Source organism: Rhinichthys klamathensis, unplaced genomic scaffold (assembly GCF_029890125.1).
Source record: "Rhinichthys klamathensis goyatoka isolate OS25496 unplaced genomic scaffold, OSU_Roscu_1.1 h1tg000429l_1, whole genome shotgun sequence".
NCBI classification, from domain to species: domain Eukaryota; kingdom Metazoa; phylum Chordata; class Actinopteri; order Cypriniformes; family Leuciscidae; genus Rhinichthys; species Rhinichthys klamathensis.
Window position 1 is genome coordinate 92,501 of NW_026606925.1, and position 25,000 is coordinate 117,500.

General features: G+C 43.4%; 3 protein-coding genes across 5 annotated transcripts in view; 1 reads left to right on the plus strand and 2 right to left on the minus strand.

Moving 5' to 3' along the window:
• Positions 1-1,023: 1,023 nt before the first annotated feature.
• On the minus strand, positions 1,024-6,831 carry drap1 (DR1-associated protein 1 (negative cofactor 2 alpha)). 2 transcript variants are annotated; one of them, XM_056235680.1, is made up of 7 exons: positions 6,571-6,831; positions 5,745-5,817; positions 4,186-4,279; positions 3,978-4,100; positions 2,438-2,528; positions 1,433-1,524; positions 1,024-1,252 (listed from the first exon to the last, which is right to left on the minus strand). In XM_056235680.1, the coding sequence occupies exons 1-7, from the start codon at positions 6,610-6,612 to the stop codon at positions 1,087-1,089; spliced, it is 681 nt and encodes a 226-aa protein (XP_056091655.1). In that variant the 5' UTR covers positions 6,613-6,831; the 3' UTR covers positions 1,024-1,086. The 2 variants fall into 2 exon arrangements, with proteins under 2 accessions (XP_056091655.1, XP_056091657.1); XM_056235682.1 differs by lacking the exon at positions 6,571-6,831 and adding an exon at positions 6,294-6,490.
• A 163-nt stretch (positions 6,832-6,994) lies between these two features.
• Positions 6,995-10,358, plus strand: cunh11orf68 (chromosome unknown C11orf68 homolog). 2 transcript variants are annotated; one of them, XM_056235679.1, is made up of 3 exons: positions 6,995-7,158; positions 9,357-10,062; positions 10,114-10,358. In XM_056235679.1, the coding sequence occupies exons 2-3, from the start codon at positions 9,358-9,360 to the stop codon at positions 10,135-10,137; spliced, it is 729 nt and encodes a 242-aa protein (XP_056091654.1). In that variant the 5' UTR covers positions 6,995-7,158; position 9,357; the 3' UTR covers positions 10,138-10,358. The 2 variants fall into 2 exon arrangements, with proteins under 2 accessions (XP_056091654.1, XP_056091653.1); XM_056235678.1 differs by lacking the exon at positions 10,114-10,358 and having other exon boundaries at positions 9,357-10,107.
• Positions 10,359-14,219: 3,861 nt separating this feature from the next.
• The window catches only part of rela (v-rel avian reticuloendotheliosis viral oncogene homolog A), a 31,955-nt gene continuing 21,174 nt past the window's right edge, over positions 14,220-25,000 (minus strand). Inside the window, exons 5-12 of the mRNA XM_056235685.1 lie at positions 23,529-23,620; positions 23,102-23,236; positions 20,089-20,193; positions 19,176-19,391; positions 18,466-18,543; positions 18,300-18,389; positions 15,387-15,814; positions 14,220-14,507 (exon numbers count right to left, since the gene is read on the minus strand). Coding sequence (XP_056091660.1) covers positions 14,229-14,507; positions 15,387-15,814; positions 18,300-18,389; positions 18,466-18,543; positions 19,176-19,391; positions 20,089-20,193; positions 23,102-23,236; positions 23,529-23,620 — 1,423 coding nt within the window. The 3' untranslated portion in view covers positions 14,220-14,228. The remainder of the gene's footprint in view (positions 14,508-15,386; positions 15,815-18,299; positions 18,390-18,465; positions 18,544-19,175; positions 19,392-20,088; positions 20,194-23,101; positions 23,237-23,528; positions 23,621-25,000) is intronic.

Consider the following 25,000-nt stretch of genomic DNA (forward strand, 5'->3'; position numbering starts at 1 on the left):
TCTCTGGTGTGATCTGTGTGGAGACGTCATGCTCCCGCTCGCAGAACTCTACAATAATCAATAATCATATCCTCCACTGGAGGCGAAACACTCATATAATCATCTCGGGTGAACAGAGTCTGGCGTAAGGACAACACACACACACACACACCAGTGAAGACTCATGGGGTCAAAGGTCACGCTGGAGCTCAGTCACACTGTGCGATGCCGAGAGTACATTCACACTTAATATTGAGCTCAGGGTTATTATAAAGTTATAATGTAATATACAACACGCATAACCTAAAACCATATAAAAATAATTCTACACACACACACGAGGGGTCAAACAGGAAATAATTACATGCAAGTTGTGAATATATAAATGTAAATCTGAATATATAGATCCAAATCTATATTCATAAGCCTAAATATATGAATGTGATTTTTGTGAGTGTTTTATATCACAACACTATTAGGCCACAGTACTGAGGGGCTAATGACGGCTAAGCGTGTCTGAGGGACAGCGTTCGCAGCGACACACACGCCGGCCGCGAGTAAAGCACAGCCACAGAGCAGATTACTGAAACCTCAACTTTATTTCACTCATACAAAATCAAGACGGTTAAAAGCCAACGTGTCGCTGTACACATGAGACGAGAGCACGACTCTCAGCAAACATTAAAAGAGTCTAAAACATGTAAAACAAGGGGAATCATCTATACATGTGCATCGTCCCGGGGTGTGTGTGTGTGTGTGTGTGTGGCTTTAAAACGCTGGGGACAGGAAAGCATGAGGAGCTGTGTGTCTCTGAGTGACGGTTCGACAGTGGAATCGATGGAGGAAAGAAGCTTTAATAGTAAAACTAGCTTAAAAAGACAAAACCAGAAACAGAATACGTGACAAAAGCAAAAGAACAGAACGATCCGCATCCCTTCCAGACGCGGCGGGGCTCGAGCGCACGGCCGTCCCGGAGCCGTGTGTGTGTGTGAGACACACACCGGGCCGAAGCGGAGCCGCACGGACAGAGGAAGCTAGCAGAACTGTTCCTGGACAATAAAACAAGAGCTTAAAAGAAATTAAAACAGCTAGTGTGTGTTGGCGTCTCTACGAGTCGTAGTCCTCGTCGTCGCCGTCCTCGGTGTGGTTCTGGAGCGGCTCCGGAGCCGGCGCCGGCGGGAACACCCCCATGAGAGACGGGTGCGGGGAGAACACCGACAGCGGCCCCTGCTGGGAGCCCGCGGGGACAGCCTGCGCCGGCGGGGCCTCCACGCTGCACACACACACACACACTATAACCCTCTGCTGTGCTTTTAGATGTGCAAACATATCACATATCGTGCCTTTGAATTTGTTCAGTTAAAACATGAAAATGGTTGGAAAAAATATATAATGTAATAAATAAAATATGGCATTGTTTAATAATTATTTGCATGGTTTAATATTAATATACCTGTGGTAGAAGGAGGCAGGCTGTGTGTTTGTGCTGGTCTGAGACCTGTCCTCGTCCTCGTCTCCTTCCGTCTCACTGTCCTCCGAATCATCCTGCACACACACACACACACACACAATTGAAAATCTAAGTGTTTGACAGTAACAGCAAACACATCTTTCTATTGCTTTGTCCTTGTCGGTTGAACACAAATAATATACAGCAACACGATTCATTATGGACAGGCTCATAAATCATAAACACTCACAAAAAAAGCTGAATACGTTACTTCAGTGGCGTCTAGTCAAGATAGCACACATAAATACTGGAAAATAACATTACTGGAAATAACAATAAAAATATTGAAAATAACACATAAATACTGGAACATATTAGTTGCATCAGTCACATTTTATAATTACATTCAGAAATAGATGTAAAATAAATAAAACAAAACATTGTAAACACTTTAGTTCCCGTCACGCCGCAACAAATGCTTTGAAAATTAATGCTATTCAAAACAGAAAAAGAATGAAAAATAAGTGTAGAACAAAACTTTTTATAAACAAGATTGATTAAAAAACAAGCCAAAAAAAGCTAAACTCAAATATGCTTTACAAAATAACTTTCCTCATGTTAATCGCATTATACCCTGAACAGCATTATAAACGCACCACTTCTGCCCCCGTTTCTCATGAGCTGAACTCAAAGATCTAAGACTTCTTCTATGTACACAAAAGGTCTATTTCTGTCAAATATTGTCCACAGATCTGTCTAAATCTGTGTTAGTGAGCACTTCTCCTGTGCCGAGATCATCCGTCCTCCTCACAGGTGTGGCGTATCAAGACACAGCAGGATTATGCACAGGTGTGCCTTAGGCTGGCCACAATAAAAGGCAACTCTAAAATGTGCAGGAAAGAAACGTGACTTATATAACTCCTAGATGACTAGACGTTGGATCTGAGTGTGATGTAATTAAGCAGTGCATTGTGGGTAGAGCGTCTCCTGACGTCAGAAGTGGTTTACCTCTTGCTCTGATTCTGTGCCTGAGAGTTTCTTGTCTTTGCCCTTCGCTCCTGCTCCCCCGTTCTTGCGGCCCGAGCCGATCTTACGCCCTCTGAGAGACAGAAAACACCAACACACACTATATCATAATGATCCATTGGTTAACATCAGTTATAGTGAACAAACAATACTTCCACAGCATTTAGTAATATCGGTGCATGTGAATCTCAACATTTCCTAACACATCATTAAACTCAAAAGTGGTTCACATTAGTTACTGCACTGTGAACTAACACAAACATGAACATTAACTAAGATTAATAAATGCTGTAAAAATATATTGCTCATTCCTAGTTCATGTTAACTAAAGTAGTTAACTAATGTCAACTAATGAACTTTATTGTAAAGTGTTAGCATTTTGTTTTTCATAGCTAGTCATATAAACCATGTTGAAACTTTTTACTGAATACATTTACAACTTCACAACTTATTATAATGCGAAAGTATGGTGATTAAAATAAAATAAAAATAATTATTAATAAACTATGCCATGAAATGTGTCCCGGTTCATTCATTATTGACAAATATGCTTCACATTAAGTTTATTAGGCATTTATTTATTTTATTGGGGGGTTTTTTTTAAGCATAAACTCAATTAATTGTTTTATTTTTTTTAAACAAGACTTCGGCCTACTAAAGTAATTTTGCTTCAAGTAAATGTATAGTGATTTAAGAATGTATTTGACTGGAAAACACCGAGCAAGAAAATAGTTGTTTATGTCATGTTTATGTCGTATTTAAAGTAGATGTGTGTTAGTGAAAGTTACTTTTAAAAAGTAATGCGTTACAATATTGCGTTACTCCCTAAAAAGTAACTAATTCTATTACTTAGTTACTTTTTAAGGAATGTAATACGTTGTGTTATTTTTCTCACCTTGACTTGCTTGTTTTCTTTTTAATAACAAAAAACTTCTGTTTTTGGAAGAATACGACGCAGGAGAAGAAAGTTACAAGTAATGGAGAAAATTATAAATTATTAATAAAATCGGACCCGTTTAAATCATTATTGACAAATACGTGTCACATTACGTTTATTCGTTTGCTCATGTTGAAAATTATATATGAAATTGAAACAAATTTTATTTTTGCATAAGTGAAGTCTCCACCTATACAGCGCTTTAACAATATAGAGTTTCACAGCAGCTTTACAGTGATAACAGGAGATTAAAGTAACCGAGATTGTTTAGGCTTTACAGCAGCTCTAGAATAAAGTTATTGTCCAGATAAAGTTAGTTATGATTGATTCACTTCCGTTGTAAAGATCATTAATTATTAACTTAGCAGCCGCTAACACGACACCGCTCTAACAGAGAGTGTTCGAGAACGCAAACCTTTAAACAGGTTACAAAAATAATAATGTGAAAAACATAATCTCCGTGCAAACTTCAAACACGCGAATCTGCGGAAATACAGAATGTGCCACTTCCGCGTGTGCATGTGAACCGGAACGAATGAGCGCTGTGTTGCCGAGCAGGTGTGTGTGTGTGTGTGTGTGTCTGACCTGCGCGGGATCTTCTCCGCGGTGTCCGTGTGGTTCTCGTCTCCGTCTCCCTGCATATCCGGCACCGACGCCACCAGATCCTTCAGGAAGTCAAACTGCTGCTCCAGCTCGATGCACTGCTTTCTGCACACACACACACACACACGCAGGCGTTGGCAAATGAAGTGCGTGCTCGACACACAGCAGTCATGTGATGTGCGTGACGTACAGGTGTGATGTGGTCATGGTTTTGGCATTGCGTGACTGGGTGACGTGACAGGCTTTCGTCAGGAGAGAGTCCAGGAACAGCTCGAGAGCGCGAGCTCGCCTCAGTCAAGGAAAGGGTTCGTATCAGCACACACACAAACAACCGAACCGGCACAGTTCTGCACAAACATCAGGTTTCAGGAATTACGTTTCATTTACTTGGTCTATGATTTAACGCCATATCATCAGCAACGGCTATTAATAAATAATAATTACAATATCATTTCAATACATCGTTTACAATTTAACAATCATCCAAAAAAAAAAAAATCAATATACAAATACATGTAGGCCTATAAACAATTACAACAATAGTAGTAATAACAATTATATAAAATATATTTCAATTTAATTTATGATAAAATCATAAAATTATTACAGGAGCAACCTTTTTAAAAATGTCAATTTATATATTAATAATTTAAAAATGAATGATATATCAACAAACCCCTCAGTAAAAACCTACAGAATATAGATATGAATAAAACTGTAAATTTTGGTGAAAGTAAGTTTTACTGAATTAGATATTTTTTTATTTGAACAGGCTTCAAAAGATATTTATAGCAATTGAAACCTTAAGATGCAAATGAATAAAGTGCAATAAAATAAACACTTAAATGTGCATTTTGGATGTTTAGCGCAAATATGATGTGATCAAATAACAATAAAACAGATCAGATTTCTGCACTGCCCAAAAAAGAATAAAGAAAACAATCATTTTAGGAATAAAATATTATATAATCAGGCAAATGATATATAGACAAATCCCTCTGTAAAAACCTTAAGAATATAAAAAGGAATAAAACAACATTGATAAAATCAACAGAAGGAAAAACTCATTTTTTCCATGTTTTTAGGAATAAAATGTTATAAAAATCAGGTTGAATGATATACGAACAAACCCCTCGGTAAAAACCTTCAGAATATAGATATGAATAAAACTGTAAATTTTGGTGTATATAAGTGTTACTGAAGTGGAGAAAAAACTCATTTATTGATATTGAAATCGAAGACAATTGTTTTTATATTACGACTTTTCTGAATATGCTAATTAAACAAGTAAACGTAATCTAATTTGCAAACATTCCAGAACATAAATCTGAACATTGGATAAAGGTTTAAAATGCGTGTATGATTTTGTTGACCGAGTTAAAGGTTTTTACAGAGGGGTTTTGGACTTCTCAGAAGAAAAACACATTTTCTCCATGTTTTTAGGAATGAAATGTTATAAAAATCAGGTTGAATGATATATGAACAAACCCCTCAGTAAAAACCTCCAGAATATAGATATGAACAAAACTGTAAATTTTGTTGTATATGACGGTTACAGAAGTGGAGAAAAAAACTCATCTTTAAAGATATTGAATGATGCAAAAAGAGCAAATGCAACAGAAGAAATGTGTTTTTTGGATGTTATTTTTTCAACTATTAAATTTATAAGTCCAAACAAACATTATGTGTGTTCACGTAGAGTCTTGGCTTAATTAAAGCACATGTGAAGATGTGGCGGTGAAAGGATACAGATGATGACAGGAACTGCAGCGGCCACTTTTCCGATTTCTTCATCCGTCTGCATGATCTTCTTAATCCTGGCCTGCAACACAAAACACACAAACACACTCCAGACCTGCCCTTCTACAGTCAACACACACACACACACACACACACACACACACACACTCCAGACCTGCCCTTCTACAGTCATCAGGGAAACATCATCTCCGCATGAGAAGTGAAACATGTAAGCCTGAGACCAGTCATGCATGAGATGCAAATAACACTGTCTTCATTCAGATGTCAACAAAAGCACATGTTTGAGTTCATCTGTCACACTCTCACAAAACAACAACAACCAGTCCAGAACTCAGTCTGACTGACTCAAGTGTGAACGCAGTGTAATCCGGATCAGCTGAATCAGACTTAATACATATATTTCCACACTAGCTAGGATCTTCAGAACACTTTTAAAGCCTGATAAACACACCAGACTGGATCAAGAGCACCACACACACACACACACACACACACACTGGAGGAGAAAGAGGGAGGTTAGCTAGCATGCATGCTAACCTCTCTGAAGCTCACATCTTTACAATAAACCTCACTGAGAGAATCGGTTTGAGTACATTTTCCCCAATACACTCCCCAACATCATAACCTGATCGATTGCATTAGATTAAACCAGATTAAAGCGGATTAAAACCAGACACTGTCGTTTTAGCGAGCTAGCGGCTAACCGGACTGAAAGCGTTTTTCTTTTCTCGTATTCCCTCAATAAACGCGTACAGTCTCTATTAAATGTCTTTAAACTCGCGTGTGTGTGTCGGGTGTGTGTGTTGTGTCTCACCGGAGGGAATCTGGCGTTATATTTCTTCTTTTTGCTCGGCATCTCTGCGCAGAAACGGCCCGGCAGCGGCTCTGGCTCGGTTCCGTCAGTCTGTGGCCAAACTCAAGGGATATGAAGGATAAACTCGTTAGATTCGCGCAGATCCGTCGCTAAAGCGATTAAAGCACCATCACTGATCGCCGTCCGTGCGTTTCTGCGATTTTTATCGTCATTTTACGGTGGATTGTTTCCGTGATTTCCGGCTGCACGAGTTCTCGCTTCTTTACGGTTCGTTTTTTTGTGCTTCCGGGGTGTTTTAAATAAAGTTCCGAAGTCGAGGTGGAAACCGAAACGACTTTAAAATAAAATTATATGAGATGATATAGATAGAGGTATATAGATTAAGACAGTTTTCAATTATAGTTGATTTATTATTGTTTTTCTTCTACACCAGCGCGCCATTACAGTTGGTGGCGGAAATGCGCTAACAGAAAATACCAACAAAGGAGAAGAAGAAGAAGACCAAGCGGAAGCCGGAAGTGTTGAGGCGGAAAGCGGGCGAGAGCCGCAGTGACTCAGCAGAGTTTTGCTAGAAAAACACACTACAGAGTGAGAATTTTACACTTTTAATACATTTAATATGGCAAAGAACATATTAAAAATGATGATACTGGGGTTTGCGATTAAATATGCGATTTTGTATCATGCCTGCTGATGAACAGTGAAGATCTGATGATACAGACGCAAAAAACACCAACAAAAACATCTTTCGAGAACGTTCTGCCTAACGCTCCCTATACATTATCAGTTCTGAATGTTTTCATAAAGTTCACAACGTTTTTTTTTTGGTTATGTGAACGTTAGAGGAAACATTAGAGGAAAGTTCAATTGTATCATTATGGGAATGTTAACGTTACTTTTGAACGTTCTGAAACAAGTACAATTTTAAAACATTTGATGAACGTCCAACTAAAATGTTTCAGAAAAACCTTCCATGAACGATGTAGCTGCTATAAATAACATTTTTTGTGCTAATGTTTTGAAACCGTTATTAAAGACTAGTGGCCGTGTACATAAATTGCTTAGACTAGTCTTACAAGTTATACATCGACTTGTTTTCTTTAAACCTTTTATCCAGTTACATAAAGTAGATTAGTCTAACTTAAATCCAAAAAATAAGACAAATTACCCCCTTATTAACTGCTAGTAGGTCAGACTAGTTCTTAAAACACAGTGTTAAAGACTAATTTTATGCAACTGACCCCATATAACTTTTAAACGTTCTAACATTGCCAGAACGTTAGTCATAGTTCAGAGAATGTTCATCTGACATGATTTAAAGGCGCAGTAAGTGATTTCTGAGAAACACAACGAGCAGCACAACACACTGGAGCCAATCAGCAGTCAGGGGCGTGTCCACTCGTTAGGGGGAGGGGCCTGTGTTGCATAGCGTGAGTTTGGGGGCGGAGCTATAGAGTTACATTCAAGCTATTTTAAGGCATGAAGACATTTTATAATGGCATAAAAATGTTTAAATATGTATGTTTGGTGATTTTAAGGGATATAATTATTGACTAAGGGGGTCTTAAAGGGATAGTTCACTTTGAAATTAATTTTTGATATGTTTTAGCTTTCCTCAAGGGCATCCAAGATGTAGGTGTCTTTGTGTCCGCAGTATTTTCAATTTTGATATTTTTAGGTCAAAGCGTTCTTGTCTGTCAGTCATATAATGCAGGTCTATGGTCACCACCTCAAAGAGCAGCACAGAGAAGTCCAAATTAAACATGATTTAATGACTCGTTAATGTAAGTACACATTGATGCGCAGACCGAAGCGCCCGCGCCATCAGATCACTTGGACGTGGCTGTGTTTACAAGAGGTAAAGACGATATAAATACTGTTCGTTTTCTCACACAAACCGCTCGTTTCGTGTCTTAGGCCATCAATGTGTGCTTACATTTACGAGTCATTAAATCATGTTTAATTTGGACTTCTCTGTGCATGCTCTTTGAGGTGGTGACCATAGACCTGCATTATATGACTGACAGACAAGAACGCTTTGACCTAAAAATATCAAAATTGAAAATACTGCGGAAACAAAGACACCTACATCTTGGATGCCCTCGAGGTAAGCTAAAACATACCAAAAATTAATTTCAAAGTGAACCATCCCTTTAATAATAAAATTTTCATAACTTAAAAGGTAACATTAAAAAAACGTTCTTAGGAACATTGACACAAAACCAGACTGAGAAACATCGTACACATTTAATTGAAACACCGATACTTGGGTTTGTGAGTGAGTGAGTGAGTGGAGACGGGGCTAATTTGCATATTCATAGAACCGCGTATACTAAATGAGGCAAGGGTGTCGAGTTACATTCAAGCTATTTTAAGGCATGAAGACATTTTATCAACAAAAAAAAAATGTTAAAATGTGTATTTTGGTGATTTTAAGGGATAAAATTGACTACAGGCGGACTTAATAATAACGTTTTCATAACTTAAAGGTAACGTTAGCAAAACATTCTTAGGAACATTGACACAAAACCAGACAGAGAAACATTGTACAGGTTGAATAGAACAGTGGAGGCAGGGCTAATTTGCATCTCATTTGCATATTCATAGAACCGCGTATACTAAATGAGGCAAGGGTGTCGAGTTACATTCAAGCTATTTTAAGGCATGAAGACATTTTATCAGGACAAAAACATTTAAATATGTCATTTTGGTGATCAAAGATGACTTTAAACGGATAAAATAGATTACAAGGGGACTTAATTATAACGTTTTCATTGTTTGGACAGTATGGCGGAGGACGAGGCCGGTCGCTCCGAGCAACCCTCCGCGGAGGATTACGCGGCCGAGGCCATGGCCGCCGACATGGACCCCTGGATCATCTTCGACGCGCGCAAGACGCCCCGCGCGGAGTTCAGCGGCTGGCTAGAGTCGAACCGGCCGTCGCAGGTGAGCCGCTACGCAGCCGGCGAGGGCGATCGGCCGGTGGGATGGATCGCGGTCCGCGGCCCGCACTACTGCGAGGAGACCGGAGACGTGGACGGGCTTCAGGACAGCTGGGACACGCTGCTAGCCAGCGGGCGTAGCGTCACCTACCACACCATACGGGAGCTAGCGCTAAACCACAGCGTCCTGTACGGGAAGTGGCTAATGCACCTGGACACGGGCTTCAAGGTGGACCGCGCCTGGGAGAGCATCGCTAGAGCCACGCTGGACGGCAGGATCGACTCCGCTAAGGCTAGCCCGCGCAACCCGCGCTCCGACTCCAGGCACGTCATCTGCGTCTACAACCAGAACTTCACGGACGAGGAGCAGGTGATGCGTTTGGACGCCAATATCCGCGCGGCCGGCGTCAAGTGCGTGCTTAACTACAAGCCCGACGTCTACACGTATCTGGGCATCTACCGCAACAACCGCTGGAAGATCTGCCCCACCATCTACGAGAGCATGTTCGACCTGGAGAGCGTCCCCCGCCGGTCGCACGTCATCGACAAGGTCACCAACCTGGAGCTCACCTGACCAGACGAGGTCACCTGACCAGACGAGGTCACCAACCTGGAGCTCACCTGACCAGACGAGGTCACCTACCTGGAGCTCACCTGACCAGACACACGCTTGTTTTGTAGAAACGTTGCCGATTTCTGTTTCGTTACGTTGGAAATGACAATGATAATGATGCCAAAAGGGCTTTGAGTTGCGTTTTTTCCTTTTAAAAATTAATTTTTTGTATTCAACGTTCGTTCGGTTCATTTGTTCTTGTGCCAAATAAACAACATTTTCAGTTGTGTCTCTCAGTGAAGTGTCTCTCAAGTAACGCACAGTTGTTTGGCTTTATTACAGCTCGAGTGAAAGTACAACAGCATACTTTAGTTTGTAAAATTTAAGTTGAAAACTTAAACTAAATGAGATTTAGAAAGTATGCCTTGGCAATTAACTAGAGCTGCACGATTAATGCTTAAAAGATTCATTGAATCATTCATTCGAGCGATTGATTTAAAAAAGTGTTGATTCATCCAGAAATTAAACAAGTGAACTCTTTGAGTGAGTCGTTGAATCATTCATTTAAGAGATTTGTTCAAAAAGCACTGATTCATCCAGTAATGAAACAAGTGAACTCTTTGGGTGAGTCATTGAATCATTCATTCAAGAGATCTGTTCAAAAACACTGATTCATCCAGTAATGAAATGGGTAAAGTTCTTATGAGTCACTGAATCATTCATTCAAGCAATTCATTTAAAAAAGCGCTGAATCATCCAGTAATGAAGCGAGTAAAGTTTTTATGAGTCAATGAATCATTCATTCAAGCGATTCATTTAAAAAAAAGCGCTGATTCGTCCAGAAATGAAACACAGTTGTTTGCCATTGAATCATTCATTCAAGAGATTTGTTCAAAAATACTGATTCATCCAGTAATGAAACGAGTAAATTTTTTATGAGTCACTGAATCATTCATTCAATTGATTCATTTTAAAAACACTGATTCATCCAGTAATGTAATGAGTAAAGTTTTTATGAGTCATTGAATTATTCATTCAAGCGATTCATTTAAAAAAGCGCTGATTCATCTAGAAATTAAACAAGTGAACTCTTTGAGTGAGTCATTGAATCATTCATTCAAGAGATTTGTTCAAAAACACTGATTCATCCAGAAATGAAACAAGTGAACTCTTTGAGTGAGTCATTGAATCATTAATTTAAGAGATCTGTTCAAAAACAGATTCATCCAGTAATGTAACGAGTAAAGTTTTTATGACTCATTGAATCATTCATTCAAGTGATTCATTTAAAAAAGCGCTGATTCATCCAGAAATGAAACAAGTGAACTCTTTGAGTGAGTCATTGAATCATTAATTTAAGAGATCTGTTCAAAAACAGATTCATCCAGTAATGTAACGAGTAAAGTTTTTATGACTCATTGAATCATTCATTCAAGTGATTCATTTAAAAAAGCGCTGATTCATCCAGAAATGAAACAAGTGAACTCTTTGAGTGAGTCATTGAATCATTAATTTAAGAGATCTGTTCAAAAACAGATTCATCCAGTAATGTAACGAGTAAAGTTTATGACTCATTGAATCATTCATTCAAGTGATTCATTTAAAAAAGCGCTGATTCATCCAGAAATTAAACAAGTGAACTCTGAGTGAGTCATTGAATCATTCATTCAAGAGATTTGTTCAAAAACACTGATTCATCCAGTAATGTAACGAGTAAAGTTCTTATGAATCACTGAATCATTCATTTTAAAAAACACTGATTCATCCAGTAATGAAACGAGTAAGGTTTTTATGAGTCATTGAATCATTCATTCAAGCAATTCATTTAAAAAAGCGCTGATTCATCCAGAAATTAAACAAGTGAACTCTTTGAATTATTCATTCAAGAGATTTGTTCGAAAACACTGATTCATCCAGTAATGAAACGAGTCAGTGAATCTTTCCTGAATGACAGTGATTCTGATTGTATTGAACGAGATTCGGTTCGTTCGGTTCGTTCGTTCTCTGTGCCACATAAACAACCAGGACATTTTCAGCCGCGTCTCAGTGAAGTAACGCACAATCTGCATTTCCTGCATTTATTACAGCTCGGGTAACAGTACAAAAGCATACTTTAGTTCGTACACACCTGCAGTAAGGCCACAGAAACAGAATGAAGACGTTACATGAGTGCGTATGGATAATAATACAGCAGATATCGCCAAACAGCTTCAGATCAGAGATATGTACATGTTCACCGGCTGGAAACTGCAGAAGAAGCCGGTCCACCCTCGGCTCACACAGATCACCAGCGCACGCTCGTCACCAGGACTCATTCATATGCTGAAAATAATATCTAATAACTTTAGCTTCATGATGGGAACGGCGGCAAATAAGATAAAATGCCCGTGTTTGGATATCTGTGAACCGATTCTCTTTAGTGCTCTGACATTTAACACATGTTTTTGTTTTAATTTCATTTTAGTGGTTAAATTAAATTTTAGTGCTCAACTGAAAAAAAAAAAATGTAGGGCCTTTTGAAATCCACTTTATTTATTTTTCTCCAAAAATCCAGAGTATTTTTCTTTTTGGAAATGCTGGATTTCGTTTTAATGGTTAAATTAAATTCTAGTAATAAATACAGTTTAACAAAAACGACACGTTTAGGCCCCTATGTGCTTTCCGTTTTAATGTTTCTGGATTACGTTTTAATGGTTTAGTTAAATTTGAAGAATCAAAAATCATGTCTAATTAATGTTATTCATAGAACTTTAACGATTTAAGAATTTATTAACATTTTTACAATAATAAGGTTTTTTATAAAAAGTTTATTTTTTCAGAAAAGCTGTTTTTATGATCCAATACAAAAAAAATATAAAAAATATTGGTAATCAAATTAACAAATAAATCCTTTATAACTGAAAAAGCCAAAAAAAAAAAAAAACAAGGAAGACGATTCTGTGATATTCCCTAAAAGATGATGTGTTATTTAACTGTTAAAGTACATTCTACTGTACAATGATGATGTATTTCGCCTCTCTGAAATCATAGATTCTCTGTAAAGACTTGTAACTGAAGCTCAGTGTTTCTAAGGCTGTGATTGGCTGAACTGCTTGATGAGCCAGTAATTCTGCGCTGTGATTGGATAAAAGCGTCTGACAAATGCATAAATGTAAATCTCAGCCAAAGCGACTTACATTGCATTTCAAGATACACATTTTACATTCTTATCAGTTCTTATGAAATGATGATAAGGCGGTGATTCTGCGCTGTGATTGGCTGAGCTGCTTGATGAGCGTGTAAGTCTGCGCTGTGATTGGCTGAGCTGCTTGATGAGCGTGTAAGTCTGCGCTGTGATTGGCTGAGCTGCTTGATGAGCGTGTAAGTCTGCGCTGTGATTGGCTGAGCTGTTTGATAAGGCTGTAATTCTACGCTGTGATTGGCTGAGCTGTTTGATAAGGCTGTAATTCTACGCTGTGATTGGCTGAGCTGTTTGATAAGGCTGTAAGTCTGCGCTGTGATTGGCTGAGCTGTTTGATAAGGCTGTAATTCTACGCTGTGATTGGCTGAGCTGTTTGATAAGGCTGTAAGTCTGCGCTGTGATTGGCTGAGCTGTTTGATGAGCGTGTAAGTCTGCGCTGTGATTGGCTGAGCTGTTTGATGAGCGTGTAAGTCTGCGCTGTGATTGGCTGAGCTGTTTGATAAGGCAGTAAGTCTGCGCTGTGATTGGCTGAGCTGTTTGATAAGGCTGTAAGTCTGCGCTGTGATTGGCTGAGCTGTTTGATGAGCGTGTAAGTCTGCGCTGTGATTGGCTGAGCTGTTTGATGAGGCAGTAAGTCTGCGCTGTGATTGGCTGAGCTGTTTGATGAGCGTGTAAGTCTGCGCTGTGATTGGCTGAGCTGTTTGATAAGGCAGTAAGTCTGCGCTGTGATTGGCTGAGCTGTTTGATGAGGCAGTAAGTCTGCGCTGTGATTGGCTTAATAAGGCACTGTATTTATAAAGACGAGGTTTATTCTACCTCACTGTACACAAGATACACATCTGATCCAAAACCGCCACCCAATATAATCTGGCATGTGCTAGGAAGGGTTCATCAGAGACGGTGTGTTTCAGGCCCGGGCGTGCGTTGGTCTTCAGAGTGAGTCCTGGACCTCGGCCTGAGCCAGAGTTTTGGGGCGCCAGGTTCAGGTGGGGTGTCCGAAGCCCATGTGGCTGCTGCTGGTGAAGATGGACATGAAGCGGTCGTCCTCGAGGGAGTTCAGCACCTCCAGGTCGTCCAGCACCGCGGACGGGTTCGACCCGCTCTCCAGCATGGGCTCGTTCTGCAGGAGGCTGGCGATGCTGGGCGGGAAGCTCATCCAGGTGGAGCTGTTGGCCCCGGGGTCCTGATCCGGGCCCTCGCCGGCGCCCGCCGAGGTCATGTGACACGCCGGCTTGCCCATCGACTCGCCTCCTAGCATGGCCTGCAATACAGAAATCAGAGGATTCATTTAAAAACACTGATTCATCCAGAAATATAACAAGCTTCTATGAGTGAGTCATTCAATCATTCACTCAAACCATTTTTTTAAATATTTAAAACATTTAAATAAATCGCAGCAATAAAGTAACTACACATTATTTTGTTTAGATGTCTGTTGCATGGGAGAATCATGATCTCTCTTTTATTATTACGATTCACCCAGAATCCTGCAGCTCTACAATAAACTGAAATAAGTTTAAGTCGAAGCACTAAAATCATCAACAGGAAATGAATAATAAATAAAACACTGAAATTAAAATAAAATAAACCTAAATAGCAACATTTAAAGGTGCAGTGTGTGAGTTTTAGCAGCATCTAGTGGTGAGGTTGCGAACTGCACCCAACAGAAGTCACGGTGGCCGACAGGAAGTGATGTCATCGTCTGAGACAGCAGAGAGGAGCCAGTTAAGAAATGAGGTTTCTTTACAAAGATAAATTAAGTAATTAGGTTTACTTAATTATTCAGTAAAACGACGTTATTGTGAATATTATTGTGACTTGTTCATCATTGTGTCAGTGTTTTATTCGCTGACTTCTTATCATGAAGAACAACAGTGACGAAACGCGTGTGTCCGCTCAGGGCCACCGTAGAAACACGTCGGTGTAAGCGGACCCGCGGTGTGTGTAGAGAGAAACGCCTCATTCTAAGCTAATAAAAACATAACGCTTCATTAAGTAAGGTCTTTACACACCACTGAACACACAGTTATGTATATGATACTGCATTTCTGTCACCAGATCCTCCTAAATATCACACACTGCACCTTTAAAAAAATGACCCTAAAATGAACATGTGACTAAAAACAAAGAGCACGCTGACCTGGAAGTCCTCGATGTTGATGTTGTCGACGTCGTTCGCCACCTCGGAGAAGCTGGGGAACTCGGGCAGCTCGTCGTCCACCCTGTAGGCGCCCTGCATGTCCTGGGGGGCCGCACTCGGGGCGCTCGCCGCGCTCAGCGGCTCCGCGGAGATGAAGCCGCCCAGGCTGAAGTCGTGCAGGTCCGACAGGTTGACGGTGGAGAAGACGCTGGGTTGCTGAGTGCTGGTGAAGTTGCTCACTGACACGGCTTTGGGCTGAGAGTCTACGGTCAGGCTCTGCAGGAACTTCCAGGTGTCCCCGACCGACGTCTGCGGCTCCACCTTCAGGGCACTCTGGGCCGGCTGAGCGAAGAGCTGTCCCGGGGCCGGCCCGAAGAACGAGGACGGCAGGGGCTTCATCGCGGGGGCCGCAGACACGCACGCCGACGCTGGAACACAAGCCGAGTCACGGAGGCATTCATTCACAGGGCTCGCACACACACTGCCACATGACATACAGGACTTTCTGGGTTTTCAAGGACTGAGAACTCACTTATCAAACGATATCTTTATTATCTTTCCAATTCTAAAACAGGTAAATCGATAAACAAAAATAAAACAAAATGGTGCAAGTAAAGTGCAGCACGAGCAGTGACTGTGGAAACTTTAGCCAATGACAGGATACTACGATAAAGAAATCGCTTTCCTTATTCAAACTCATCTTTTCCCTCATGAATATATGATTAGCCTTAAGAATGAAAGCTGAATCATATAGTTGGATATTTATGAGCAATATCACACTCATAGCCATGCGAAACGCCTCTATATCTATATCAGACGGACTGCAGCTTCATTTCGAGGGAAAAGATTGTTTTATCGATAAAATTAAACAAAAATATTCACAAAAATGGCTGTTGTCATGGGTTTCCAGGACTTACATTTCAAAAAGTCAAATTCAAGCACTTCGTATGAACCCTGTTTACAGCTGAAATTGAATGTGTCTCATTTTTGATGAAGTTCACATCCGTTATTTTGCCGTTTAGTCACTGTGAAGCTGCTTTGAAACTAGCATTGTCGTATAAATCGCTGTCGATGTAAATAACTGTTTTCAACACTGATCATAATCATAAATGTTTCTTGAGCATCAGATCCTCATATTAGAGTGATTTCTGAAGGATCATGTGACACTGAAGACTGGAGTAATGATGCTGAAAATTCAGCTTTGATCACAGGAATAAATTACACTTTACTGTATATTCACACAGAGAACAGCTGATTTACACTGGAGTAATATTACACTGTTTTACTGTATTTTTAATCAAATAAACACAGCCTTGGTGAGCAGAAAAGACTTTTAAAAACATAAAACTAGCATTGCCAGCAGCCATATCACCCTGTAGCCCAAGACTGGTTGCCCACTGAAGCTAAGCAGGGCTGAGTCTGGTTAGTACCTGGATGGGAGACCTTCTGAGAAAACCAGGTTGCTGCTGGAAGAGGTGTTAGTGAGGCCAGCAGGGGGCGCTCACCCTGTGGTCTGTGTGGGTCCTAACGCCCCAGTATAGTGATGGGGACACTATACTGTCAAAGAGCACCGTCCTTCGGATGAGACGTTAAACCGAGGTCCTGACTCTCTGTGGTCACAAAAAATCCCAGGATGTCTTTCGAAAGAGTAGGGGTGTAACCCCGGCATCCTGGCCAAATTCGCCCATTGGCCTCTGTCCATCATGGCCTCCTAATCATCCCCATATATATATACCAATTGGCTTCATCACTATGTCTCCTCTCCACCAGTAAGCTGGTGTGGTGGGCGTTCTGGCGCAATATGGCTGCCGTCGCATCATCCAGGTGGATGCTGCACACTGGTGGTGGTTGAGGAGATTCCCCCTTCTATGTCAAGCGCTTTGAGTGCCAAGAAAAGCGCTATATAAATGTAATGAATTATTATTATTATTATTAAAACATTTGAACGGCAGTGGATAACTGGTGGATAACTGGAGGATAACTGGAGGATAACTGGTGGATAATTGGTGGATAACTGGAGGATAACTGGTGGATAACTGGTGGATAACTGGTGGATAACTGGTGGATAACTGGTGGATAACTGGTGGATAACTGGTGGATAACCGGTGGATAACCGGTGGATAACCGGAGGATAACCGGTGGATAACTGGAGGACAACTGGTGGATAACTGGTGGATAACTGGTGGATAACTGGAGGATAACTGGAGGATAACCGGTGGATAACCGGAGGATAACCGGTGGATAACTGGAGGACAACTGGTGGATAACTGGTGGATAACTGGAGGACAACTGGTGGATAACTGGTGGATAACTGGTGGATAACTGGTGGATAACTGGAGGATAACTGGTGGATAACTGGTGGATAACTGGTGGATAACTGGAGGATAACTGGAGGATAACCGGTGGATAACTGGAGGATAACTGGTGGATAACTGGAGGACAACTGGTGGATAACCGGTGGATAACTGGAGGATAACTGGTGGATAACTGGAGGATAACTGGTGGATAACTGGAGGATAACTGGAGGATAACTGGAGGATAACTGGTGGATAACTGGAGGACAACTGGTGGATAACCGGTGGATAACTGGAGGATAACTGGAGGATAACTGGTGGATAACTGGAGGACAACTGGAGGATAACTGGTGGATAACTGGAGGATAACCGGAAGATAACCGGTGGATAACTGGAGGATAACTGGTGGATAACTGGTGGATAACTGGTGGATAACTGGTGGATAACCGGTGGATAACTGGAGGATAACTGGTGGATAACTGGAGGATAACTGGAGGATAACTGGTGGATAACTGGAGGACAACTGGTGGATAACCGGTGGATAACTGGTGGATAACTGGAGGACAACTGGTGGATAACCGGAGGATAACTGGAGGATGACTGGTGGATAACTGGTTACCTGCAGTGATACTGGTGGCTGTGGGTTTGGACACGGCTAGGGTTCGTTTCGCTGTACTGAACGGCCGTCTGTCTGTCGGCACGGAGGATCCTGCACATAAAACACACACCTTCACTACAAAACTGACCTCTAACACCTTAAAATGACGTGATCTGACAACACACACCTGAAATCATGCTGCCGAGTTTGAGGTTCTGCAGCATCCCTTCTGTCCGCTTGCGCTTCTCCATCAGCCGGTGCTCGTCTGCTCGTTCACAACCAAAGACAGAACCGACCGACAACATGAGGCGAGGACTTTCACTTCGGCTGAACTACTATTCTGAGGACGTAAATGCCTTACGTAAAACTGTGGAAGCTTGTTTCTGCATTGGAATAACATATTTAAAAAGTAATTGTGACTTTTAATCTCGCAATTCTGATTTTATTTCGTGAAAAGAGATTAATATCTCGCAATTCTGACATTTTTTTCTGATCATTTTTCATAATTGCGAGTTTATCTTTCAATTCTAACTTATTCTTTTTAGAAATTGCGAGATACAAATTCTGACAATTTTTCTCAGTTGCGAGTTTATATCTAGCAATGATGACCTTTTTTCGCAATTGCGAATTTATCTCGTAACTCTGACCATTTTTCGCAATTGTAAGTTTACATCTCGCCATTCTGACCATTTTTCTCAATTGTAAGTTTATAAGAAGATATAATCATTTATAAATAAACCTGCAATTAAAAAGGTAGTTGCAACTTTTTATCTCGCAATTCAGACTTTTTTCTAACTCGCAACTGTGAGAACTGTGAGATAAAAAGTAGAAATGAGCTTTTTTGTTTTGTATTCTGTGGCGTGAACAAGCTTCCACATGAACGAGCACACGTCTCACCCGGGTCGGCGGGCAGGTACTGGAAGTCCATGGGCTCGCTGACCTCGCGGTCTGAGGGCCGGCGGAGCTGCATCTTCACCCGCACCGGCTCCGACAGGTTCGTGTCGTGGTACGGGGGCGTGCGAAACACGATGGCCACCTGACGATGAACATCAGCCTGCGAGAACGAGCCCTTACTCTCCCACGAGTCCCGGAAGAATCGCACCTCGATGTCCTCTGAAGGCAAGAGCACAGTAATGATCTGACTGACAACCCTACACACATCTCTGTACACTGACATAAAGCGGAAATAAACTAAACGAAAATTAGAAAAGTTGTATCTGGAATGACTAAAACTAACATTTAAATAAAGTGTTTTTTAATATAGACATTTAAAAAATAAAGATGAAAAAAATATATAAAAATGAAACTATGCAAAAGATTTATCAAATTTATAATACCATCTCAGTGATACTAAAAACTAAACTAAAAAATGATTTTTGTAACTTGAAATAAAAAACACATTCAACTTATTTTGTTAGTTAGCTAGTTGCCAATGTATCATTTCTACACTGAATAACATTATAAATGCAACACTTTTGTTTGTGCCCCAATTTTTCATGAGCTGAACTCAAAGATCTAAGACTTCTTCTATGTACACAAAAGGTCTATTTCTGTCAAATATTGTCCACAGATCTGTCTAAATCTGTGTTAGTGAGCACTTCTCCTGTGCCGAGATCATCCGTCCTCCTCACAGGTGTGGCGTATCAAGACACAGCATGATTATTGCACAGGTGTGCCTTAGGCTGGCCACAATAAAAGGCAACTCTAAAATGTGCAGGAAAAAAACGTGACTTATATAACTCCTAGATCTTATGGTGGACTAGATTATATTAATGACACTTAAATAACATTATAAATCAATAACCCGCACCTTTCTGCACTTTGTCACACAGTAGGAAGATCTCGTCTCCCCCTCGGCAGCCGCCAGAGTTCCTGTTGACACGACAGATCTTCAGCTCAGCCGTGTTCGGTGCTCCTGAGGAACACACACACACACAGATCAGTGTTTAATAACTTCATCATATTCACACACACACTCAGCGGTGTTCGGCACTCCTGAGGAACAACACACACACACACACATAGATCAGGGGTTAATAACTCCATTTCTGTCAGTACCACTATCTTCAAATACGATTGACAATTAGCATACAGTTTGGATTGGTGGTATGGTTCTGTTCTGGGCCGGCTAGCATAGATAAGAGCAGGGAGAGCAGCAATAACCCCCCTTAGGGTAAACAGAACAGAAACAACATGAATGTATTGCAGATATCATTAATTCAAGATTTTAAAGTACAACATAAATCGAGAATTTAGTTTGATTCAAGGGGAATCAGAATGGCGAATCCTGACTGACGAGAGGAGGAGCTGGGGAGGGAGGAGGGTAATCGGCTCCTGAGAAACGAGAGGAACTGGGGATGGAGGAGGGTAATCGGCTCCTGAGAAACGAGAGGAGCTGGGGATGGAGGAGGGTAATCGGCTCCTGAGAAACGAGAGGAACTGGGGATGGAGAAGGGTAATCGGCTCCTGAGAAACGAGAGGAGCTGGGGATGGAGGAGGGTAATCGGCTCCTGAGAAACGAGAGGAGCTGGGGATGGAGGAGGGTAATCGGCTCCTGAGAAACGAGAGGAACTGGGGATGGAGGAGGGTAATCGGCTCCTGAGAAACGAGAGGAGCTGGGGATGGAGGAGGGTAATCGGCTCCTGAGAAACGAGAGGAGCTGGGGATGGAGGAGGGTAATCGGCTCCTGAGAAACGAGAGGAGCTGGAGAGGGATGAGGGTAATCGGCTCCTGAGAAACGAGAGGAACTGGGGATGGAGGAGGGTAATCGGCTCCTGAGAAACGAGAGGAGCTGGGGATGGAGGAGGGTAATCGGCTCCTGAGAAACGAGAGGAACTGGGGATGGAGGAGGGTAATCGGCTCCTGAGAAACGAGAGGAGCTGGGGATGGAGGAGGGTAATCGGCTCCTGAGAAACGAGAGGAGCTGGGGAGAGAGGAGGGTAATCAGCTCCTGAGAAACGAGAGGAGCTGGGGAGGGAGGAGGGTAATTAGCTCATGAGAAACGAGAGGAGCTGGGGAGGGAGGAGGGTAATCAGCTCCTGAGAAACAAGAGGAGCTGGGGAGGGAGGAGGGTAATCAGCTCCTGAGAAACGAGACGAGCTGAGGAGGGAGGAGGGTAATCAGCTCCTAAGAAACGAGAGGAGCTGAGGATGGTAATTAGCTCGTGAGAAACGAGAGGAGCTGAGGAGGGTAATTAGCTCCTGAGAAACGAGAGGAGCTGAGGAGGGTAATTAGCTCCTGAGAAATGAGAGGAGCTGGGGATGGAGGAGGGTAATCAGCTCCTGAGAAACGAGAGGAGCTGAGGAGGGTAATTAGCTCGTGAGAAACGAGAGGAGCTGAGGAGGGAGGAGGGTAATCAGCTCCTGAGAAACGAGAGGAGCTGAGGAGGGTAATTAGCTTGTGAGAAACGAGAGGAGCTGAGGAGGGAGGAGGGTAATTAGCTCCTGAGAAACGAGAGGGGCTGGGGATGGAGGAGGGTAATTAGCTCCTGAGAAACGAGAGGAGCTGGGGAGGGAGGAGGGTAATTAGCTCCTGAGAAACGAGAGGAGCTGAGGAGGGAGGAGGGTAATCAGCTCCTGAGAAACGAGAGGAGCTGGGGAGGGAGGAGGGTAATCAGCTCCTGAGAAACGAGAGGGGCTAGGGATGGAGGAGGGTAATTAGCTCCTGAGAAACGAGAGGGGCTAGGGATGGAGGAGGGTAATTAGCTCCTGAGAAACGAGAGGAGCTGGGGAGGGAGGAGGGTAATTAGCTCCTGAGAAACGAGAGGAGCTGGGGATGGAGGAGGGTAATCAGCTCCTGAGAAACGAGAGGAGCTGGGGATGGAGGAGGGTAATCAGCTCCTGAGAAACGAGAGGAGCTGGGGATGGAGGAGGGTAATCAGCTCCTGAGAAACGAGAGGAACTGGGGAGGGAGGAGGGTAATCAGCTCCTGAGAAACGAGAGGAGCTGGGGATGGAGGAGGGTAATTAGCTCCTGAGAAACGAGTGGAGCTGGGGAGGGAGGAGGGTAATTAGCTCCTGAGAAACGAGAGGAGCTGGGGATGGAGGAGGGTAATCAGCTCCTGAGAAACGAGAGGAACTGGGGAGGGAGGAGGGTAATCAGCTCCTGAGAAACGAGAGGAGCTGGGGATGGAGGAGGGTAATTAGCTCCTGAGAAACGAGAGGAACTGGGGAGGGAGGAGGGTAATCAGCTCCTGAGAAACGAGTGGAGCTGGGGAGGGAGGAGGGTAATCAGCTCCTGAGAAACGAGTGGAGCTGGGGAGGGAGGAGGGTAATCGGCTCCTGAGAAACGAGAGGAGCTGGGGATGGAGGAGGGTAATCTGCTCCTGAGAAACGAGAGGAGCTGGGGAGGGAGGAGGGTAATCAGCTCCTGAGAAACGAGAGGAGCTGGGGAGGGAGGAGGGTAATCAGCTCCTGAGAAACGAGAGGAGCTGGGCAGGGAGGATGGTAATCAGCTCCTTAGAAACGAGAGGAGCTGGGGATGGAGGAGGGTAATCAGCTCCTGAGAAACGAGAGGAGCTGGGGATGGAGGAGGGTAATCGGCTCCTGAGAAACGAGAGGAGCTGGGGATGGAGGAGGGTAATCAGCTCCTGAGAAACGAGAGGAGCTGGGGAGGGAGGAGGGTAATCAGCTCCTGAGAAACAAGAGGAGCTGGGGATGGAGGAGGGTAATCGGCTCCTGAGAAACGAGAGGAGCTGGGGAGGGAGGAGGGTAATCAGCTCCTGAGAAACGAGAGGAGCTGGGGAGGGAGGAGGGTAATATGACACCACAGGCTCGAGTGGGAACAGTCTAACTCTCTCTCACACACACACACACACTCACTCACTGTTGTCGTAGATGGGCTGGGACACCACAGGCTCGAGTGGGAAGAGTTCCCCGCTGGGTAGAGTGATGGACACCTGGAAACACAGACGCACTGCGTTCAGGTCGTACTCTTCCTCCCAGATCTTCCCCTCAGGAACTACACACAGAAAACACACATTATTCGTCACTCATGATAATCATCATACAAATCATCATATTAGAGTGATTTCTGAAGGATCATGTGACACTGAAGACTGGAGTAATGAGCCTGAAACTCAGGAATAAATTACACTTTACTGTATATTCACACAGAGAACAGCTGATTTACACTGGAGTAATATTACACTGTTTTACTGTATTTTGTTTTATGCAGCTTTGGTGAGCAGAAGAGACTTTCAGAAACAATGTGTGTGTGTGTGTGTGTGTGTGTGTGTGTATCAGTCACTCACTATTAAAGGGATTGTTCTGTGTTTGCAGTCGACATGAAACAGCGTCTCCCACATCCTTCTTCTTCACACACTGAATACCCAGATTCTGGAAACTGAAACACAGAAATGAGTCGGCAGAGCGAGTTAAGAGAGTTAAGAGAGTTAAAGGGACACTTCACCCATTTGCATTAAGAGGTCCATTGTTAGACAACCAGTCATACTATTGAATGGTCGTGCAACATTCTTTCATTTTCCCCTGAGACGAGAGAAATCCACTATTTACCTTTTTCACTTCCTCCTACAATGACGCAAAAATCGTCATTTGATGTCATTGTAGGAGGAAGTGTAAGAGGGGGGGATTTCTGTAAAGACTACAGCACTAGTTCCCACCCTTTCAAACCCGCCCATAGGGGGTTGGACCTAATGCGCTAACAGAGCTATCACAGATCAGTGGGTGGGACTTCACTTGTAGATACTGAAATCAATATCAGCCATCTTGTTTATAAGCTAAGCTAACAAGCGCTGTGGAGATAGGAAGTTACGACAACGACGGAAGAAACTAAACATGATATGGAAGAGGATTTTGAAATTCTGCTGCTCGAATCCGCTGTTCGTGGCTATCTTTACGAGCCGCAGTATAGTGAAGAGCAGCTGAGGCTGATGGAGGAACAGGAGGAGGACGAGGAGCCCGGACGAGCTCGAGCTGAGGCTGATGGAGGAACAGGAGGCGGACGAGGAGCCCGGACGAGCTCGAGCTGAGGCTGATGGAGGAACAGGAGGCGGACGAGGAGCCCGGACTGGCTCGAGCTGAGGCTGATGGAGGAACAGGAGGCGGACGAGGAGCCCGGACTGGCTCGAGCTGAGGCTGATGGAGGAACAGGAGGCGGACGAGGAGCCCGGACTGGCTCGAGCTGGGCGGACTGGAGCGGACGAGGAGCCCGGACTGGCTCGAGCTGGGCGGACTGGAGCGGACGAGGAGCCCGGACTGGCTCGAGCTGGGCGGACTGGAGCGGACGAGGAGCCCGGACTGGCTCGAGCTGGGCGGACTGGAGCGGACGAGGAGCCCGGACTGGCTCGAGGTGAGGCTGATGGAGGAACAGGAGGCGGACGAGGAGCCTGGACTGGCTCGAGCTGGGCGGACTGGAGGCGGACGAGGAGCCGGGACTGGCTCGAGCTGGGCGGACTGGAGCGGACGAGGAGCCCGGGCTGGCTCGAGCTGGGCGGACTGGAGGCGGACGAGGAGCCTGGACTGGCTCGAGCTGAGGCTGATGGAGGAACAGGAGGCGGACGAGGAGCCCGGACTGGCTCGAGCTGAGGCTGATGGAGGAACAGGAGGCGGACGAGGAGCCCGGACTGGCTCGAGCTGGGCGGACTGGAGCGGACGAGGAGCCCGGACTGGCTCGAGCTGGGCGGACTGGAGCGGACGAGGAGCTAGGACTGGCTCGAGCTGGGCGGACTGGAGCGGACGAGGAGCCCGGACTGGCTCGAGCTGG